This window comes from Jaculus jaculus, chromosome 7, assembly GCF_020740685.1.
Source record: "Jaculus jaculus isolate mJacJac1 chromosome 7, mJacJac1.mat.Y.cur, whole genome shotgun sequence".
NCBI classification, from domain to species: Eukaryota; Metazoa; Chordata; class Mammalia; order Rodentia; family Dipodidae; genus Jaculus; species Jaculus jaculus.
Genome location: NC_059108.1, coordinates 112,161,573 through 112,177,630, shown reverse-complemented (window position 1 = coordinate 112,177,630; position 16,058 = coordinate 112,161,573). Strand labels below are relative to the sequence as shown.

General features: G+C 42.9%; 1 protein-coding gene across 2 annotated transcripts in view; it reads left to right on the top strand.

Moving 5' to 3' along the window:
• Nucleotides 1–11,719, top strand: part of Ccdc198 (coiled-coil domain containing 198) — a 54,247-nt gene extending 42,528 nt beyond the window's left edge. Inside the window, exon 7 of one of the 2 annotated variants that reach the window (XM_045153760.1) lies at nucleotides 11,039–11,719. In XM_045153760.1, the coding sequence (XP_045009695.1) occupies nucleotides 11,039–11,086 (48 nt within the window). In that variant the 3' untranslated portion in view covers nucleotides 11,087–11,719. Of the gene's footprint in view, nucleotides 1–2,126; nucleotides 2,431–11,038 lie in introns of those variants that run through there. The other variant, XM_045153761.1, reaches the window with a different exon arrangement.
• The last annotated feature ends 4,339 nt before the right edge of the window (nucleotides 11,720–16,058 follow it).

The following is a 16,058-nucleotide window of genomic DNA, read 5'->3' as shown; positions in this document are numbered from 1 at the left end:
TGTGTCAAGAAGTTTATTTCTATAAAGGAATACTTAAGTTGTTTAAATAGCTAGATTTCTCAAAACGGTAAGAAGATAAGTGGTTCAATCTCCCCATGCTGTCCTCTCCATCATGTGCCCATGGATCTAGAAGCCTTAAAGTAGGATGCTCGGCTCCCATGCCGAAGCTATGCTGCTGGGCTCGGCTTGACACTGGACACAGCTCCCTCTACAAACTCACCGGACTGCACCTCCCTGTGTACTTCCACTTCCCGGCACATGACTTCTGGCAGAGTTATTAGTGAATGTTTGCTGAATTAATTAATGTAATGTTGAGTCAACTATTCAATTAGAGAGACACGTGTCTCTCTCCGGCTCTTCAGTATTGCTGATACGCATCTCCACCATTACTCGAGAGTCTTATCTAGAAGGCTGATTATACAACAAAGACAGGGACTTTCCCAAGAGCTCTTGCAATTTGTACATCTAAATGTTAAGGCCCAGGGAAAGTCATCACCATGGGGTACAGAAGCCATACACATGCTGAGGGAGGTGCCATGCCTCAAAATATTTCTTGAAGAGCTGGGCGGGGTGGCGCATGCCTTTAACCCCAGCACTCGGGAGGCAGAGGAAGGAAGATCACCATGAGTTCGAGGCCACCCTGAGACTACATAGTGAATTCCAGCCTGAGCTGCAGTGAAACCCTACCTCCAAAAATAAAACAAGCAAAAAAGAAAAAGTTCTTGAAACTCCATCATAATGTATTAGCTGCACAGACAATTGATCATGCCTTATTTGTTTGCTCTACATGGAACTCTTCCTTGCTTCAAGGATTTGAAAGAGATAATAAAGATTTTTACAAGTGCCAATGCACATGGACTGTCTGTGTGCCAGGCACTCTAAGCGCTTCGCGTACTAAATCCATATTCATGTCAACCCGTTGAACAGCGGGGGACGCTGAGGCACAGAAAGGAAAGGAAAGTTGCCAGGATCACTTAGCAGATCTCCCCTTCAGGCCACACCACTGCTCACCAAGAGTGCCGTGATGTGAAGCAGGGCCTCTTTGCTCTATTTATTTATTTATTTATGCAGTTTTACTTCTAAACGTCACCTACTTCACTGCTTCCAGGCCAAGTGGTTTATTACGTGGCATCCCATTCTTCTTTTCTATTTTATTCAGTTTCCTTTTAAAAGAGCGCATGGGGAAGGGCGAGCTCTTTGTGTGGATTTTTAGAGGAAGGAAGGATAGTTTAACACGGTGCTACTATGGACACCGGAAAGGCCAGACATGCCTGAAAGAGCAGATGAAAGAACAGAGACAAAACTGACTGTCACCACTGGGCCTGGAAACAGCAGGGAGCACCCCTTCCTTCCCCACACAGCCACATCCCCACAGAATGCCATGGGCATGGTGGCAGTGACTTGGACAGCTGTGCTGAGTGCCGGTCCTGGTTAGTCTACTGTTTAGCAACCAACATTTGAGGGCCCTCCTTTTGATGTTGGGGAGAGGTAATACTCTGACACTGAGTTGGGAGTGGGTTTTCAAAAAATAATTTATTTATTATTTGAGAAAGAGAATGGGCACACCAGGGCCTTATCACTACAAAGGAACTCCAAACACATGTGCCACCTTGTACATCTGGTTTTACATGAGTACTGGGAAATCAAACCCAGGTCCTTAGGCTTTGCAGACAAACACCTTAACCACTGAGCCACCTCTCCGGCCCCTAGGAGGGTTTTTTTTTTTTTTTTTAAGTGTCAAATGAATCTACTGTAAAAGAAAAAAAAAATAAGCTTGTCTGGGGCTGGAGAGATGGATGGTTCAATGGATAAAGCATCTGCTATACTACTCTGAGTACTTGAGTTCAACTCCCCAGACCCCACTTTGGAAAAGCTGGAAGTCGTGGCAGGATTTGCAATCCCAGTACATGTATGGCAAGAAGAGAGGTGGAGAAAGGAAGGCAAGGACCTCTGCCTTCCACACTAGCCTGCACCCACATACACAAACATGCACACTCACCAAACAAAAATTGTTATAAAAAGATCCAAGTTTGTCTAATATTGAAAAATCATAGCTTTCGCAGTATATAAATATTCATCTATCTAAAAGCAACAATTTCTGAGGTAATTTTTTTTTTTTTTGGAAGCAAAGGACGGGAAGCCTGGAGCTCTGCAAACAGTAAGAGCAGCCAGCATTCATTTGTTAGTGATCTTCTGAGACCATCAATCTTATAATTCATGTTGAATTTGTTCGGGCCCATGTACAGCCATGATAAACACAGCTGCTGCTTGTGAAAACGATCAAATCCAGCCTGGAGGCAAACTTGTCAATTTTCTTCCATTGAAAATCTCTCCAGATTCAGAAAAAAAGGGTGGGGGTTGTCTATGTCCAAATGAGTGTTCTCTCTTATAAAAACAGTATTTTCATTCTTGCTCTGAATTTTTCATGAGAAAAAAAGAGGAATATTTCTTTTGCATATTTTTGGAGATATGCTTCTCTCAATTTTTTTTCAAGCAAAAGGCCATTTTTCCTCATCCCTTTATTTTAATAATGAATGTGAGCTACTGTTCTGGGATTTAACTGAAGATGGCTTCTTGCAGGGGTCACCTATGAATAGCCTTGTAAACAAACACATACTGACTGCTATGTGCACAGAGCCTTTAAAAATAGAAAACAGGGATGAATGTGCGGCTTAGTGGTCAAGCACCTGCCTACTAGATTCAAGACCCTAGCTTCAATCCCTAGCACTGTTAAATTTGGGATTCAACACAAGGCACCCAAATGCTTTTTTGCGTGCAAAGCTTAAATATAATAGGAGAGAAAAGGCGAGAAAGGGATGCATGCCAGCAAAAAAAGCAAGAGGTCCAAGAGAGTGAGAGGTGGCCAGAGAGAGGATTTTAAGGATTGGAGAGGAGGAGGGAAACCACGCTGGGAGGAAGGGGAGGTAGCATTGCTCTCTTCTCAGCCCAGAGGTATCCTCAATTACCACAGAGGGAGGTGGGTTCAGAATCCCAAACCTAGTTTAGGCATGGTCAAGTGGTAGGGAGGAGGGAAGAGCGAGCTCCGGGACTCTTATAAACACCAGAAAAATAACATCCAGAAAGCAGAATGTAGACTCTACACCACTGCCTCTCTTGCTATGGGAGCCACTTGTATAGAACAGTAACTATTTCCTGCCTTGACTGAACAACAAAAGCCTGTTTCCACACACTCCTCCTGTAAGACCTCTCTAATTTAGTAAACTGTCAGAGGATATGGAAGGAAGTAGGCTAAGGAAGGTACGACCAGGCTGAAGAGATGGCTTAAGGTGCTTATTGGGAAGCCTAAGGATCGAGGTTCAAGTCTCCAGATCCCACATAAGCCAGATGCACAAGGTGGCACATGTGTCTGGAGTTTGTTTACAGTGGCTAGCATCCTTGGCCTGTTCATTCTCTCTCTGTCTCTAATAAGTTAATAAAAATAAAATCTTTAAAAAAAAATAAAGGCAAAACCGTTAAAAATCTGGAGTACATATTATTTTTAAACAGATCCTATTTTATTCAAGTACAGAATATACCAGAACAAATGGCAACCTAAGTTAATAGTTAAGGCGATTTTTATCCTTCATATTGTCTCCAATTCATTCATTTAATCATGCATTCAAGGAATGGGTTTTATTGACTCCATGCCAAGCACTGTTCCAGATTCTGTGATCATAGCCACAAGGAAGAAAAAGTCCTATTACCCATGGCTTATATTCCAGTGGGAGATCCTGAGCAGACTGTCATGTATGGGATAAAATTCTATCTAATTAAACATCACAAAGAAAAACAAAGCAGGCGGGACACTAGATGTGGGTGGAGTAGATTGTTTGAGGCAGGATGCTGAGAGAGGGACTTTGAGGAAGAGTCCTGCTCTGGAGGAGGATATGAGCCAGAAGAAGATCTATGAAACAGGCTTCCCCTACAGCAGAAGAGCATGTGCAACGGCCTTGAGGTGAGAACGAGCTTATAATGCTCAAGGGCCAAGCAGAAGACCAGAATAGGAGGATGAGAACATGGGTGTGTATTACTCCATTTTCTGTTGCTGTAATAAAACATATGAGGCTTGGGCTGCAGATATGGCTTGGTGGTTAAGGCACTTGCCTGCAAAGCCTAAGGACCCAGGTTTGATTCCCCAGAACCCATGTAAGCCAGATGCACATAGTGGCACATGTGTCTGGAGTTCCTTTGTAGTGGCTAGAGGCCCTGGTGCACCAACACATTCTTTTTCTCGCTCCTCTAATTAATTAATAAATAAAATATTTTAAATATATATATATATATATATACACATATATGGCTGGGTGGAGGTCTGTTGGGTCCAAGACTGGGCAGCCCTGTAAATTCAGCTTCCTTGGCTATATCAGCATGGTGATGGGCATCTTGGTGATAACATGTACGGAAAAGATCATATGCTGAGATAGGAAACCAGAGAGACTCAGGGGCCAGGATCCTTCTTTTTATAGCCGAGTCCTGCAAGAACTCACCAAAGTTCCACACAAACTACATTTGTTCTTTCCAAGGACAGTGTTCTCAAAGACTTACCTTCCACTAGGACCAATCTCTTAAAGGTTCTGCCGTCACTAAGATGCCAGCACTTGAACCTCTGGGGAACAAACCATATCCAGGCTCTAGCAGGAAGATGAACAGAGTTGTTGTCAGAAATGTGGTCAGGGCCCAGAGGTGAGGCCCCATGGCAAAAACCACAGGTGTTAAAGTGTCAGCGGATTTCAGACACAGAGGAGGCTGGGCACCATCTAGACTGGCATCACTTAGATGAGGCTAAACATAGGCAAACAGCCAACTGACCTGGATCTGGCTCTGGGCCACCTCCCAACCCACCATCCAAGCTAGTCAGAAAGGTCTCCGTCTCTGCTGGTGGCTGTGAGCTCAGAGCTATGGATGGCCCTTTGGACCCAAAATGCAGAAACAAAGAGCCACTGAGGCCAGGAAGCTCATATCTGTGCTCCTTATTCCCAGTCCCTCCCAAGACTCTGCTCCGGTCTTCTTCCACTTCATTCTTGGACCAACTCCAGGTGACACCTTCTTCTTGAAGCCAGGCAACAAATTATCAATGACCAGAGATCTCAAGGAGTGACAGGTTTCTCGCCTTGTGGTGTAACACCAGAAGCTGCGGCATGGTTGGAGCTGACTCCAAAGGACAGTCATGAAGAGCTCTTCCCACACCATGTTGCATACCCACAAAGATCAGCCCATGTCACAAACCAGGGCTTTGTCCTAGGAGCTGGCTATGAAATAACTCACTAGAGGTGAGGTCATCAGGCTCAAAAGTCAAAGGTCAGGGCTTCGGTGATTCCTCAGTGTGCACCATGTTTGTGGTGGATGCATGAGGACCTGGGTTTGATCCCCAGAACCCACATGGAAAGAAAAATCAAAACGTGGAGTGCGGTAGTACACTTATAATCCCATCACAAGGGAAGCATAGTCAGGTGGCTGTCTAGACTTCCCTGGCCAGCCCAACTAGCCTACTTGGGGAGTCCCAGGCCATTGAGAGAGGCTATGTCAAGAGAAAGTCTATGCTATTTCTGAGGATGACACCTGAGGCTGTCTTCTGACTTCCACATGCATGTGCACACACATTCATGCTCACCTAAACACCATGCAAATACTAAGAGAGAGAGAGATCACATGACAGCTCTGTAGCACCCTCCCTTAGGCCTGTCATGTGTGACCTGTCTGGCCAGTGCCCTCATTGTAAAATGGTGATAAGAATAGGCCTATTTGAGCCAGACTTGGTGGCTCACGCCTATAATCCCAGCACTTGGGAAACAGAGGTAGGGGATCACAATGAGTTCAAGACCACCCTGAGAATATATAGTGAATTCCAGGTCAGACTGAGCTAGAGTGAGACCCTACGTTGAACCCCCCCAAAAAAAAAAATATTAAAAAAATAGGCCTACTTGACCAGGCATGGTGGTGCACACTTTTAATCCCAGCACTCAGGAGGCAGAAGGTAGGAGGATCACCATGAGTTCAAGGACACTTTGAGAATACAGAGTGAATTCCAGGTCAGCCTGGGCTGGAGTGAGACCCTACTTCAAAAAAACCAAAAATAAATAAATAAATAAAAGAAAAGAAAGAAAGAAAGAATAGGGCTACTTGTCAGCATGTTGTGACAATAAAATTAGATAATATGTGTGTATTGCCTAGAAAAGCACCACATAGTGGCTCAATCTATTTTGGTTAACTAGAAATATTATTTCCATTAAAAGTCAAGGTTTTGGGGGGACTGGGGAAATGGTTTAGCAGTTAAGGCATTTGCCTGCAAAGCCTAAGGACCCAGGTTCAATCCCCCAGGATGCACGTAAGCCAGATGCACAAGGGGGCACATGTCCCTGGAGTTCATATGCCGTAGCTGGAAGCCCTGGTGTGCCCATTCTATTTCTCTCTCTCATAAATAAATAAAATATTTACAAAACTCAAGGTGTTGGCTCATGCCTTTCAATCCAGCACTCAGTGGGCTGAGGCACAAGGACCACTGAGGTTCAAGGCTAGCCTGGGCTACAGAGCAAATTCCAGGCCAGGCCGAGCTATAGTGACAGCCCACCTCAAAATCAAACCAAGAACATAAATAAAAATGTGGGGGGAAGAGAGTAGTTCTAGAAGTCTGATAAGTACAAAACACACACACAAACAGAAATAGACAACTAGGAAACTGTCAAAACAAATTTTTCACAATTCAACAATGATGTGATTTTTTATGTGCAGAGCTACCCAAAGTAATTAACTGATAAACATTTAGAATTAATAATGGAATGAAATAGGCATTTAGATAAAATACATTAAAATGTACTTTATTTGCAATATATATATATATATATATTCCTAGAGCTTTGACAAACCATTTCTCAGGACCTATCCAACATAAATAGACAAATTCATGTTTACACACTGGGTTCGGTAAATGTAAGGGAACTGTCTCAGGGTTCCCTATCTTGGGATATTCTTTCTGTGTAACTGTAGCTCTAAAGCTCCTATTTCCATTACTGGTCCAAACTGTGCTCTTACCTATTTATCGGGGTACTTTAGTCACTGCTGGGTTGACATGCCGAATCCCCTTCTGCCTCCCCAGCCAGTCTCCAAGTTTGGGGAAGATGTACAGGCCTTGTTTATGGGCCCATCTTGGGGGAGGTGTGTGGAGAATCCCTCAGTGGTATTGCCATTTGTCCTCGCTGGCCTTGATATAAATCTTATGATCTTGGGTGTCACTGGCCCTATGCTGAGCACCGCCTCAACTTCCCTGAATGGTATTACTGCCTGCCTTACTATGGGAATGGCCTCATAGAGTGATTATTCAGGAGGATGCTCGGTAGTGTTCCCCTGCTTACTTGGGCTTGCAAAGCCTTCCAGATTGGGCTCAGTTCCCCACTATCCACAAACAGCCAGATACACAAAGTGGCACAAGCACCTGGCATTCATTTGTACTGACAAGAGGTCCTGGAGTGCCCAAACACTCACTTTCTCTCTCTCTATCTCCCCCATGTCCCTGCAAATACATACATGAAACATACTTGTTTAAAAGCACAAACTCCAACAGAAAAGGTGCCATATTAAAGACCAGCTGTACTCATAATCATATTTAATGTAAGTGGTCAATAATAACATGATCCAATGTAAAGATGGTCAGATTGGAGAAAGGAACAGAAAACTGTTCTATGCATCTACAGAGATGCAAATAGGTTAAAGGAAAAGGAATCGAGCAATATGCATAACGGCAACACTAATCAAAAGAATTCTGGGGTGGTCACACTGGTGTTAGACAAAGCAGACTTTAGATCTAACAGACATAATCAACAGGAGCTGCCAAAGTTATGTATCCTTTCAACAATAACAACAATAAAAGGTCATATTTCACACCCCAGATAGTATGAAAACCAATTCCCAAAAGGAATCCGATGGGAGCACCATCGTGCAGGTCCCATCCTTTGGGAAGGTGGTACTGGAAGCCTTAGTGGGGTCACATGGAATTGTGATGGAATACTTTTCCAAAGAAAGGACTCAGAAGCAAAATAAAATCAACAGATGGGCTGGAGAGATGGCTTAGCGGTTAAGCGCTTGCCTGTGAAGCCTAAGGACCCGGTTCGAGGCTCGGTTCCCCAGGTCCCACGTTAGCCAGATGCACAAGGGGGCGCACGCGTCTGGAGTTCGTTTGCAGTGGCTGGAAGCCCTGGCACACCCATTCTCTCTCTCTCCCTCTATCTGTCTTTCTCTCTATGTCTGTCGCTCTCAAATAAATAAATAAAAAATGAACCAAAAAAAAAATTAAAGAAGAAAATCAACAGATGTCCATGGTCAACTCCTTTCTAGCATGACACACAGCTATAAAGCACAGCACTTGTATGGTCTATCCAAGCACAGCATGACAATGACGGAGGAGACTTTAAAGAAAGTTCAAATTGCTCATTGGCTTTAGCAGCCATTTGTTGATTCCAGAAATGAAAACTATTAGCTCTGAACTGCTTCTATTTCTTTCACTATTATTTGCAAAGTTTCTATTATCTAGCTTATGACTTCTTTCCAGACTAAATATTTCAGAGGTAGTCCTAAATATAGGCAATCAAAGACATACCACGTCTTTAAAATAAGATATAATTTCCAGTAGCGTAATTAGAGGCAGGCACATAAAGCTGGGCCCAGTTATTACAAAGTGTTCTCCAACAGAGTAGGCTGTGACATGCCCTGACAAGATGCACTGCCCGCTGAGTTCTACAGGCAGAATCTGCCTGTCCTCAGTTCCATTTTTAATCTTTTTGTCATTCCTATTTCCTCTGAAGAATCAGTTGGGCTACTCTGTACCTCTTTTACTTTACTCTGCAGGCTAGAATCTTCCCTATAATTCTTGTAGTATAAGATATATGCCTACATATCAAGGATGATATGTTAGCCAGGATGGACCAGGGGTGAGAGTCAGATATCTTTGAAATCCCTGTGCTCCTCTAATTTGTATGATGATAAATAAAACCACTATGGAGTTGATGCAAAGCAGCAGCTCAGATACAAACTCAGATACAGGGGTTTTCACAAATGAAAGTGAATTCATAACATCAAAATAAAAGACTGATTGAGAGGGTGAGGGGATGTGATGGAGAATGGAGTTTCAAAGGGGAAAGTGGGGGGAGGGACACCATTACCATGGGATATTATTTACAATCATGGAAGTTGTTAATAAAAATAAAAAGTAAAAAAAAAAAGAAAGAAAATGAATTCATAAAGATTGACCTGGAAGAATGATCATGAGCTGAAGGACTTGATTTATGATAAAACTGATCATTAGCAAAATGACAGGAAACTTCAAAGTTCAGGAATGGAGACTGTGCAGCCAATAAAGTTAAGAAAAAAAAAAAAATTCCCAAAGGCTGGGCGTGGTGGCACACACCTTTAATCCCAGCATTTGGGAGGCAGAGGTAGGAGGATCACCATAAATTCAAAGCCACCCTGAGACTACATAGTAAATTCCAAGTCAGCCTGGACTAGAGTGAAACCCTACCTTGAAAAACCAATACGCACACACACACATATATACATACATATATATGTGCATACATACATATATATATATATACATACACACACACACACACACACACACACACACACACACACACATACACACACACACATATCCAAAACCAGAAATCTTTGAATTTAAGGTGTCGGCCTCCAACAATGTCTTAGTCTAACTGAAAAGACAACAAACAGCTTGGTGTGACACAGCTACACAAAACCCTGAGCAGACCTCCTCAGACAAAGGCACCAGGTAGGTAGGTATGAGGTGACAATTTCATCTTGACTACAGTATAAGGGGAAGAAGCTGCTGTTGGCTTTTTATTTTTAATTTTATTACTATTTTTGTCTCACTCTTGCCCAGGCTGACCTACAATTCACTATATAGTCTCAGGATGGCCTCGAACTCACAATGGTCCTCCCACCTTTGCCTCCCAAGTGCTGGGATTCTGACAGAAAGTGTTTTCTGACCTTCAGTTCAGGACCAAGGCTCAGGAGACCGAACATGGAGTCTCCTGTCCACCCTGATCCTAAGTGAATGTGAATGGAGAGCAGTAGGAAAGCCTGTCTTCATCCTTGATGTTCCCTTTCCACCTTCGGCCTCTCAGTGGTGATACCTGACACCTCCCAACACAGGTCTTGCCTGGCCAGAGGAGGATCTGAACAGAGAATATGCAGAAAACAAGTCTTGGTCTCAACCACTTATTGTTTAGCTCCATTTTAAAAAACAAAAATAAATAAAGACTCAAACAATATTTTTCATCATGAAAATGAAATAAGAAAAATTTAAAGATGTGTTGTTGGGGAAAAAAAGGTAAAAAAAAAAAATTTAATTAATAAAACCTGAGCAGAAACCCCCTGTTTCTGGTTAGAGATTTGAAGCTACAATATGTTGGTCACATACAGGTGTGAAGCAGGCCTCAAACTCCTACAAAGGAATTGGAAGTGTATGAAGCTCATGGTAGGGCGCTTGTCTGGTATGCACAAGGCTTGGGTTTGACCCCTGGCACCACCCAACAACAAATCAAAAACCTATCAAGTATCATTGGCTTCTTCCTTTACTAATAATCTCCCCTACTGTTCTAAATATTTTAAAAATTTTTAATTTTTATTCATTTACTTATTTGAGAGAGAGAGAGAAAGAGGGAATGGGTGTGCCAGGGCCTCCAGCCACTGCAAACGAACTCCAGATGCATGTGCTCCCTTGTGCATCTGGCTTACATGGGCCCTGGTGAATTGAACTGGGGTCCTTAGGCTTTGCAGGCAAACGCCTTAGCTGCTAAGCCATTTCCCTGGCTCTGGTTCTAAATATTTTAATTAATTTGAGAAAGTATGGGTATGCCAGGGCCTCTTGCCATTGTAAAGAAACTCCAAACACCTGCATCACTAATCTCCCCTACTTTGCATGTGTAAAAACTCAGTGTCAGAGAAATAATCTGACCAATATCATGTGATTATAGAGACATTATGACCCTTTCCTTCACCAAAACCAGTTTTCACTTGTGCTTCACAGGGAGCTCTGGAAGAAGAGAAGGGAAACAAAGGAGTCCAGGAGGAATGAGGGAAATCCGCAGACTGTCAAGAGAGCATGCACCCGGCATCCCACTGAAGCGCCTGCTCCATGAAAATGAAGGCTTCTGGCTGCTACGTTCAGTACCATAGACCAGCACGAGACGAGCCCAGGTGCTTCACGAGTACCTGTTGAATGCATGAGTCTGCGCCTTGAAAACACCACTTCAAGTTTTGGTGAAGCTTGACATGCCAGGCAAAGGATTTGAAATTATATAAATCTCCATAATTGAAAAATTAAATTAATTTCTAAAGGAACCACAAGTATTCCGGCTTCTGGAGTAAAAAGAGCTTAGAATTTTTCATTCTGTTTTAACAAGTAAAAAAAAATAAACCTAACAAACTGAGAATAAATTCTTCTAAAATCTATGAAAGGAGTGAGGTGAGGGATGGGACCATGGCCCAGTCAGGAAAGTGAGGTGAGTTTGTAAACCCTGCACTCAAGGGAGGGCATAACTGCCTGTCTGTAATCCAAAATGCTCAGGAAATGGAGACAACAAGATCCCCCAGGCAAGATGACTAGCTGAATCAAGCGAACTCTGGGCTCAAGCGGGAGGTTCTGCCTCAGGAGCCAATCCCTGGTTTCCACATGCATATGAATACACATGCACCCATACACATGAGAACACACACATACATATGCACACACACACACGCACACACACACACACACACACACGAAGAAGTAAAGTCACAGGGAAAGTGCTGATAATCAGAGAGGCAGATAGGTAAACGTAGAAAACTATAACTTACAAGAGCAGGTCCCCGTGGAAGCTGGCTGCAGGGTAGAAAAACAAGAACTGATAAATTTCAGGAGTGTCAATGTGGACAAGTCAAAGGCTAAAAGGCTCCAGAGGACCTGGTCTTAAGCAAATATCCACATTTTTGTGAGGTTTTCCTCCAAAATCTTCATAATGAGTATGGAAGGAAACCACAGCATTCTGTCCTTCTAACAAGATTGCCTCCAAGAGAAACTGCTTTACTGTAATGTAACTTGCTGAAGTTGTATCCGAACCTACAGCACCTAAGGGAAAGAGGATACCCAACCCCTTCACTGGGAGACACGCTTTGTCACCTAAAGGGTAGAGGACTGTGGTGGTTTGATTCAAGTGTCCCCCATAAATTTAGGTGTTCTGAATGCTAGGACACCAGCTGATGGCAATTTCAAAAATTAACACCTCCTGGAAGGGGTGTATTGTTTGGGGCAGGCTTATGGGTATTATATCCAGTGTCCCCGTGCCAGTGTTTGGCATACTCTCCTGTTGCTGCGGTCCACCTGATATTGACCAGGAGGTGATGTCCACCCTCTGGTCATGCCATCATTTTCCCCTGCCATTGTGGAGCTTCCCCTTGAGTCTGTAAGCCCAAATAAACGTTTTTCCCCCCACAGGCTGTGAGGTTTGGCTTATGAGGTGGAGAAAGAGCTTTGCCTGGACTAGGCTACAAGCAGTTTGTGTGACAGGCTTGCTGTTATGTCCATGCCCTGAGAACGTGTACAGAGTTGCATTGCATAGAAATGGACTGGTGTGAGCAGAGGGATATGGCACAGAAAAAAATGTAATCGTTCTCCCCTGAAAAGCCACAGTCCTTAGTTCTTATTGCATTCAGGTCTTTCAACTCTTTCCAGAATGGTCCATCAAGCTGTACTTACAGCAGTGCAAGGCATCTCTTAGGCCAAGGTTTCAAATTCATCCACATTCCTTTTGAAAATTAACTCCAAAAGGTCAAAGCCACACAGTCAGGTGTCTAGTAGCAAAAGACACCACTCCTGATACCCTTTACTGTTGCAGTTAGGTTCACATTGCTGGCAGAAATCACCCTACCAAGAGCAGTTTTGGGGGGCGAAAAAAGTTATTTGGGCTTACAGGCTCAAGGGGAATCTCCACAATGGCAGGGGAAAATGATGGCATGAGCAGAGAGTGGACATTACCTCCTGGTCAACATCAGGTGGATAGCAGCAACAGGAGAGTATGATGAACACTGGCAAGGGGACGCTGGCTATAACACCCATAAGCCTGCCCCAAAAAACATACTCCCTCCAGGAGGCGTTAATTTTCAAATTGCCATCAGCTGGGGACCTAGTATTCAGAACACCCAAATTTATGGGGGAAACCTGAATCAAACCACCACAAGGACTGACCATTAACTACTGGCTGAGCTCTAGCATTGCTCTCTGCTTCCTCAGTGTGTGTATGGGGGGCGGGGGGATGTGGACAGCTCTGCTGCAAGCACCTGCTGCCATGCCTTTCACCCCATGAAATATTATAACCTGGAGCAGTAAGTTGAAATACACTCTTCCTATCGTAAACTGAATTTTGGTATACAGCAGTCCTAACAAGAAAGGTTATAGCTATACGTACTCACACTAAAAAAATCACAGAAATGGAGCTGGAGAGTTGCCCAGTGGCACAAGGCGCCTGCTCGAAAAGCATGATGGTCTAGTTTCATTTCTCCAGCTCCCATGTAAAGCCAGTTGCACAAAGTGGGGCATGCATCTGGAGTTTGTAATGGCAAGAGGCAGCCATGCACCCATTTTCCCTCCCTTCTCTCTTTCTCTTTACAGGTAAATAAATAAAAACGTTCACCTAAACACCCTAGTGATGCATATAACAAGATTCTAGAGAACAAAGAAGAAGAGCCGGGCGTGGTGGCGCACGCCTTTAATCCCAGCACTCAGGAGGCAGAGGTAGGAGGATCACCGAGAGTTCAAGGACACCCTGAGACTACATAGTTAATTCCAGGCCAGCCTGGACCAGAGTGAGACCCTACCTCGAAAAACCAAAATATAATATAAAATAAAATAAAATAAAATAAAAAGAGAGAACAAAGAAGAAACCCAAATGCAGCCAATAGTATGAAATAATAGTGATCATTCAGAAATCAATAAAACAGTAAGTAAAGGAACAATTCATTCAGTTACTCCGAGAGTTTGCTCTTTGAAAAGAGTGATAAGATTGTCAAGCCCTTAGCCAAAACAACCAAAAGAAAGAAAGTCAACTCAATAAAATTAGAGATGAAAATGGGATTGATGTAACAGATTCCAATGAAACCCAAAAACATCATCAGGGAATATTTTAAAAATTCTTATTTCTAACAACTTGAAAAATCCAGAAGAAATGAATGAAGTTTATAAAGGCATATAACCTAACAAAATTAAATCCAGAAGTTATAAACAATTTAAACAACCCATAACAAGCAGTGAGAATGAGGCAGCAATTACAAGTCTCCCCACAGAGCTAGGGAGATGGCTCAGTGGGTAAGATCACTTTTTGGACAAGCATGAGGGTCTGAGGTGGCATGAGTTTGATCCCCAGCACCCATGTAAAAAGTTAGGTGTGGCCATGCAGAATTGCTGGGGCTTACTGGTCAGCCAGTCTAACTGAAAACAGCAACTTCAGGTTCAGTCTGAAGGAAGAATCTCCTCTGGCCTCCCCATGCATGGGTACACAGCAGATGCACCTGCATACACACACACACACACACACACACACACACATACATCTTCCCACACACAAAAGAACCCAAGGACAGACAGATTTATTGCTGAATTTTTACCAGACTTTTAAGGAAGGCCTAATATCAATACTTTACAAACTGCTCCACAAAATGGAAAGGGAACAAATATGAGTTAGGCTTGGGTTGGAGTGATGGCTTAGCAGTTAAGGCACTTGCCTGCAAAGCCTAAGGACCCAGGTTCAATTCTCCAGGTCCCATGTAAGCCAGATGTACATGGTGGCGCATGCATCTGGAGTTTGTTTACAGTGGCTGGAGGTCCTGGCACACCCATTCTCTCTCTCTCTCTCTCTCTGTCTCTAATAAATAAATAAAAGATAAATCTTTAAAAGAATAAGAAGTTTAGAAATTAAATTAAGAAAAAAAGAGTTAGGCTTGTAAACTCAGTAAGGAAGGCTGATGTAGGAGGCACACCATGAGTTCAAGGTTACCCTGAGCTTCAGAGTGAGTTACCCAAATGTAACTTGTATTGGAGTGAAACCCTGACAAGAAAGAAAGAAAGAAAGAAAGAAAGAAAGAAAGAAAGAAAGAAAGAAAGAAAGAAAGAAAGGAAGAAAGAAAGAAAGAAAGAAAGAAAGAAAGAAAGAAAGAAAGAAAGAAAAAAAAGAAAAAAAGAAAAAAAGGAGGGAGGGAGGGAGGGAGGAAGGAAGGACGGAAGGAAGGAAGAAGGAAAGAAAGAAAGAATGTTCCACATCAGTTTGAGCTCTGGCTGTTGATGTTTATGGCTGTTTGGCAGTGTCTCTCTGCTATGGATCTATGGAAGTGAGCCAGCTTCTTCCACCACTGATGGCATTTCTCCTGGATTCTGTAAGCCTGAAATAAACCCTTCCCTCCCATAATCTGCTTCTTGTCAGGTGCTTGACCAAGCAACAAGAAAATAACTGCAACAAAGGCTATATATGAAACTTGTAGCACTATTATACTAAATGGGTAAAGACTTAAAACATGGAAGTAGACAAGGGTCCTCACTGTCTGCACTCTTGCTCAACACAGTGCTTAAGGTCTCAGCTATAGCAATAACACAAGAGAGAGATACAAAAGGGATTAAAAATTGGGAAAGAAGAAGATAAAATGTCCCTATTTGTACATAACAAGATTCTACACTTAAAAGACCTCAAGGACACCAACTATCAAATTGGTGATATTATCACAAAGGACAATTATTTAAAAATAATTATTTTTATTTATTTATTTATAGAGATATGGTTTCAGGTTACCCAAGCTGGCCTCACACTCACTATGTAGCTGAGGTTGACCTGGAAATCCTGATCCACCTGCCTCCATCTTCCAAGTGTTGAGATTACAGGTGTGTACCACTAGACCTGACTTAAAATAACTCTTAGGCTTTGCATTTTGACTTTCCATACAATGGAGAGATACAGATAGGTGATGAAGACAGACAGATGATAGGCTGTAGATATATACAGTCAACACATTATACCCTACTGGTT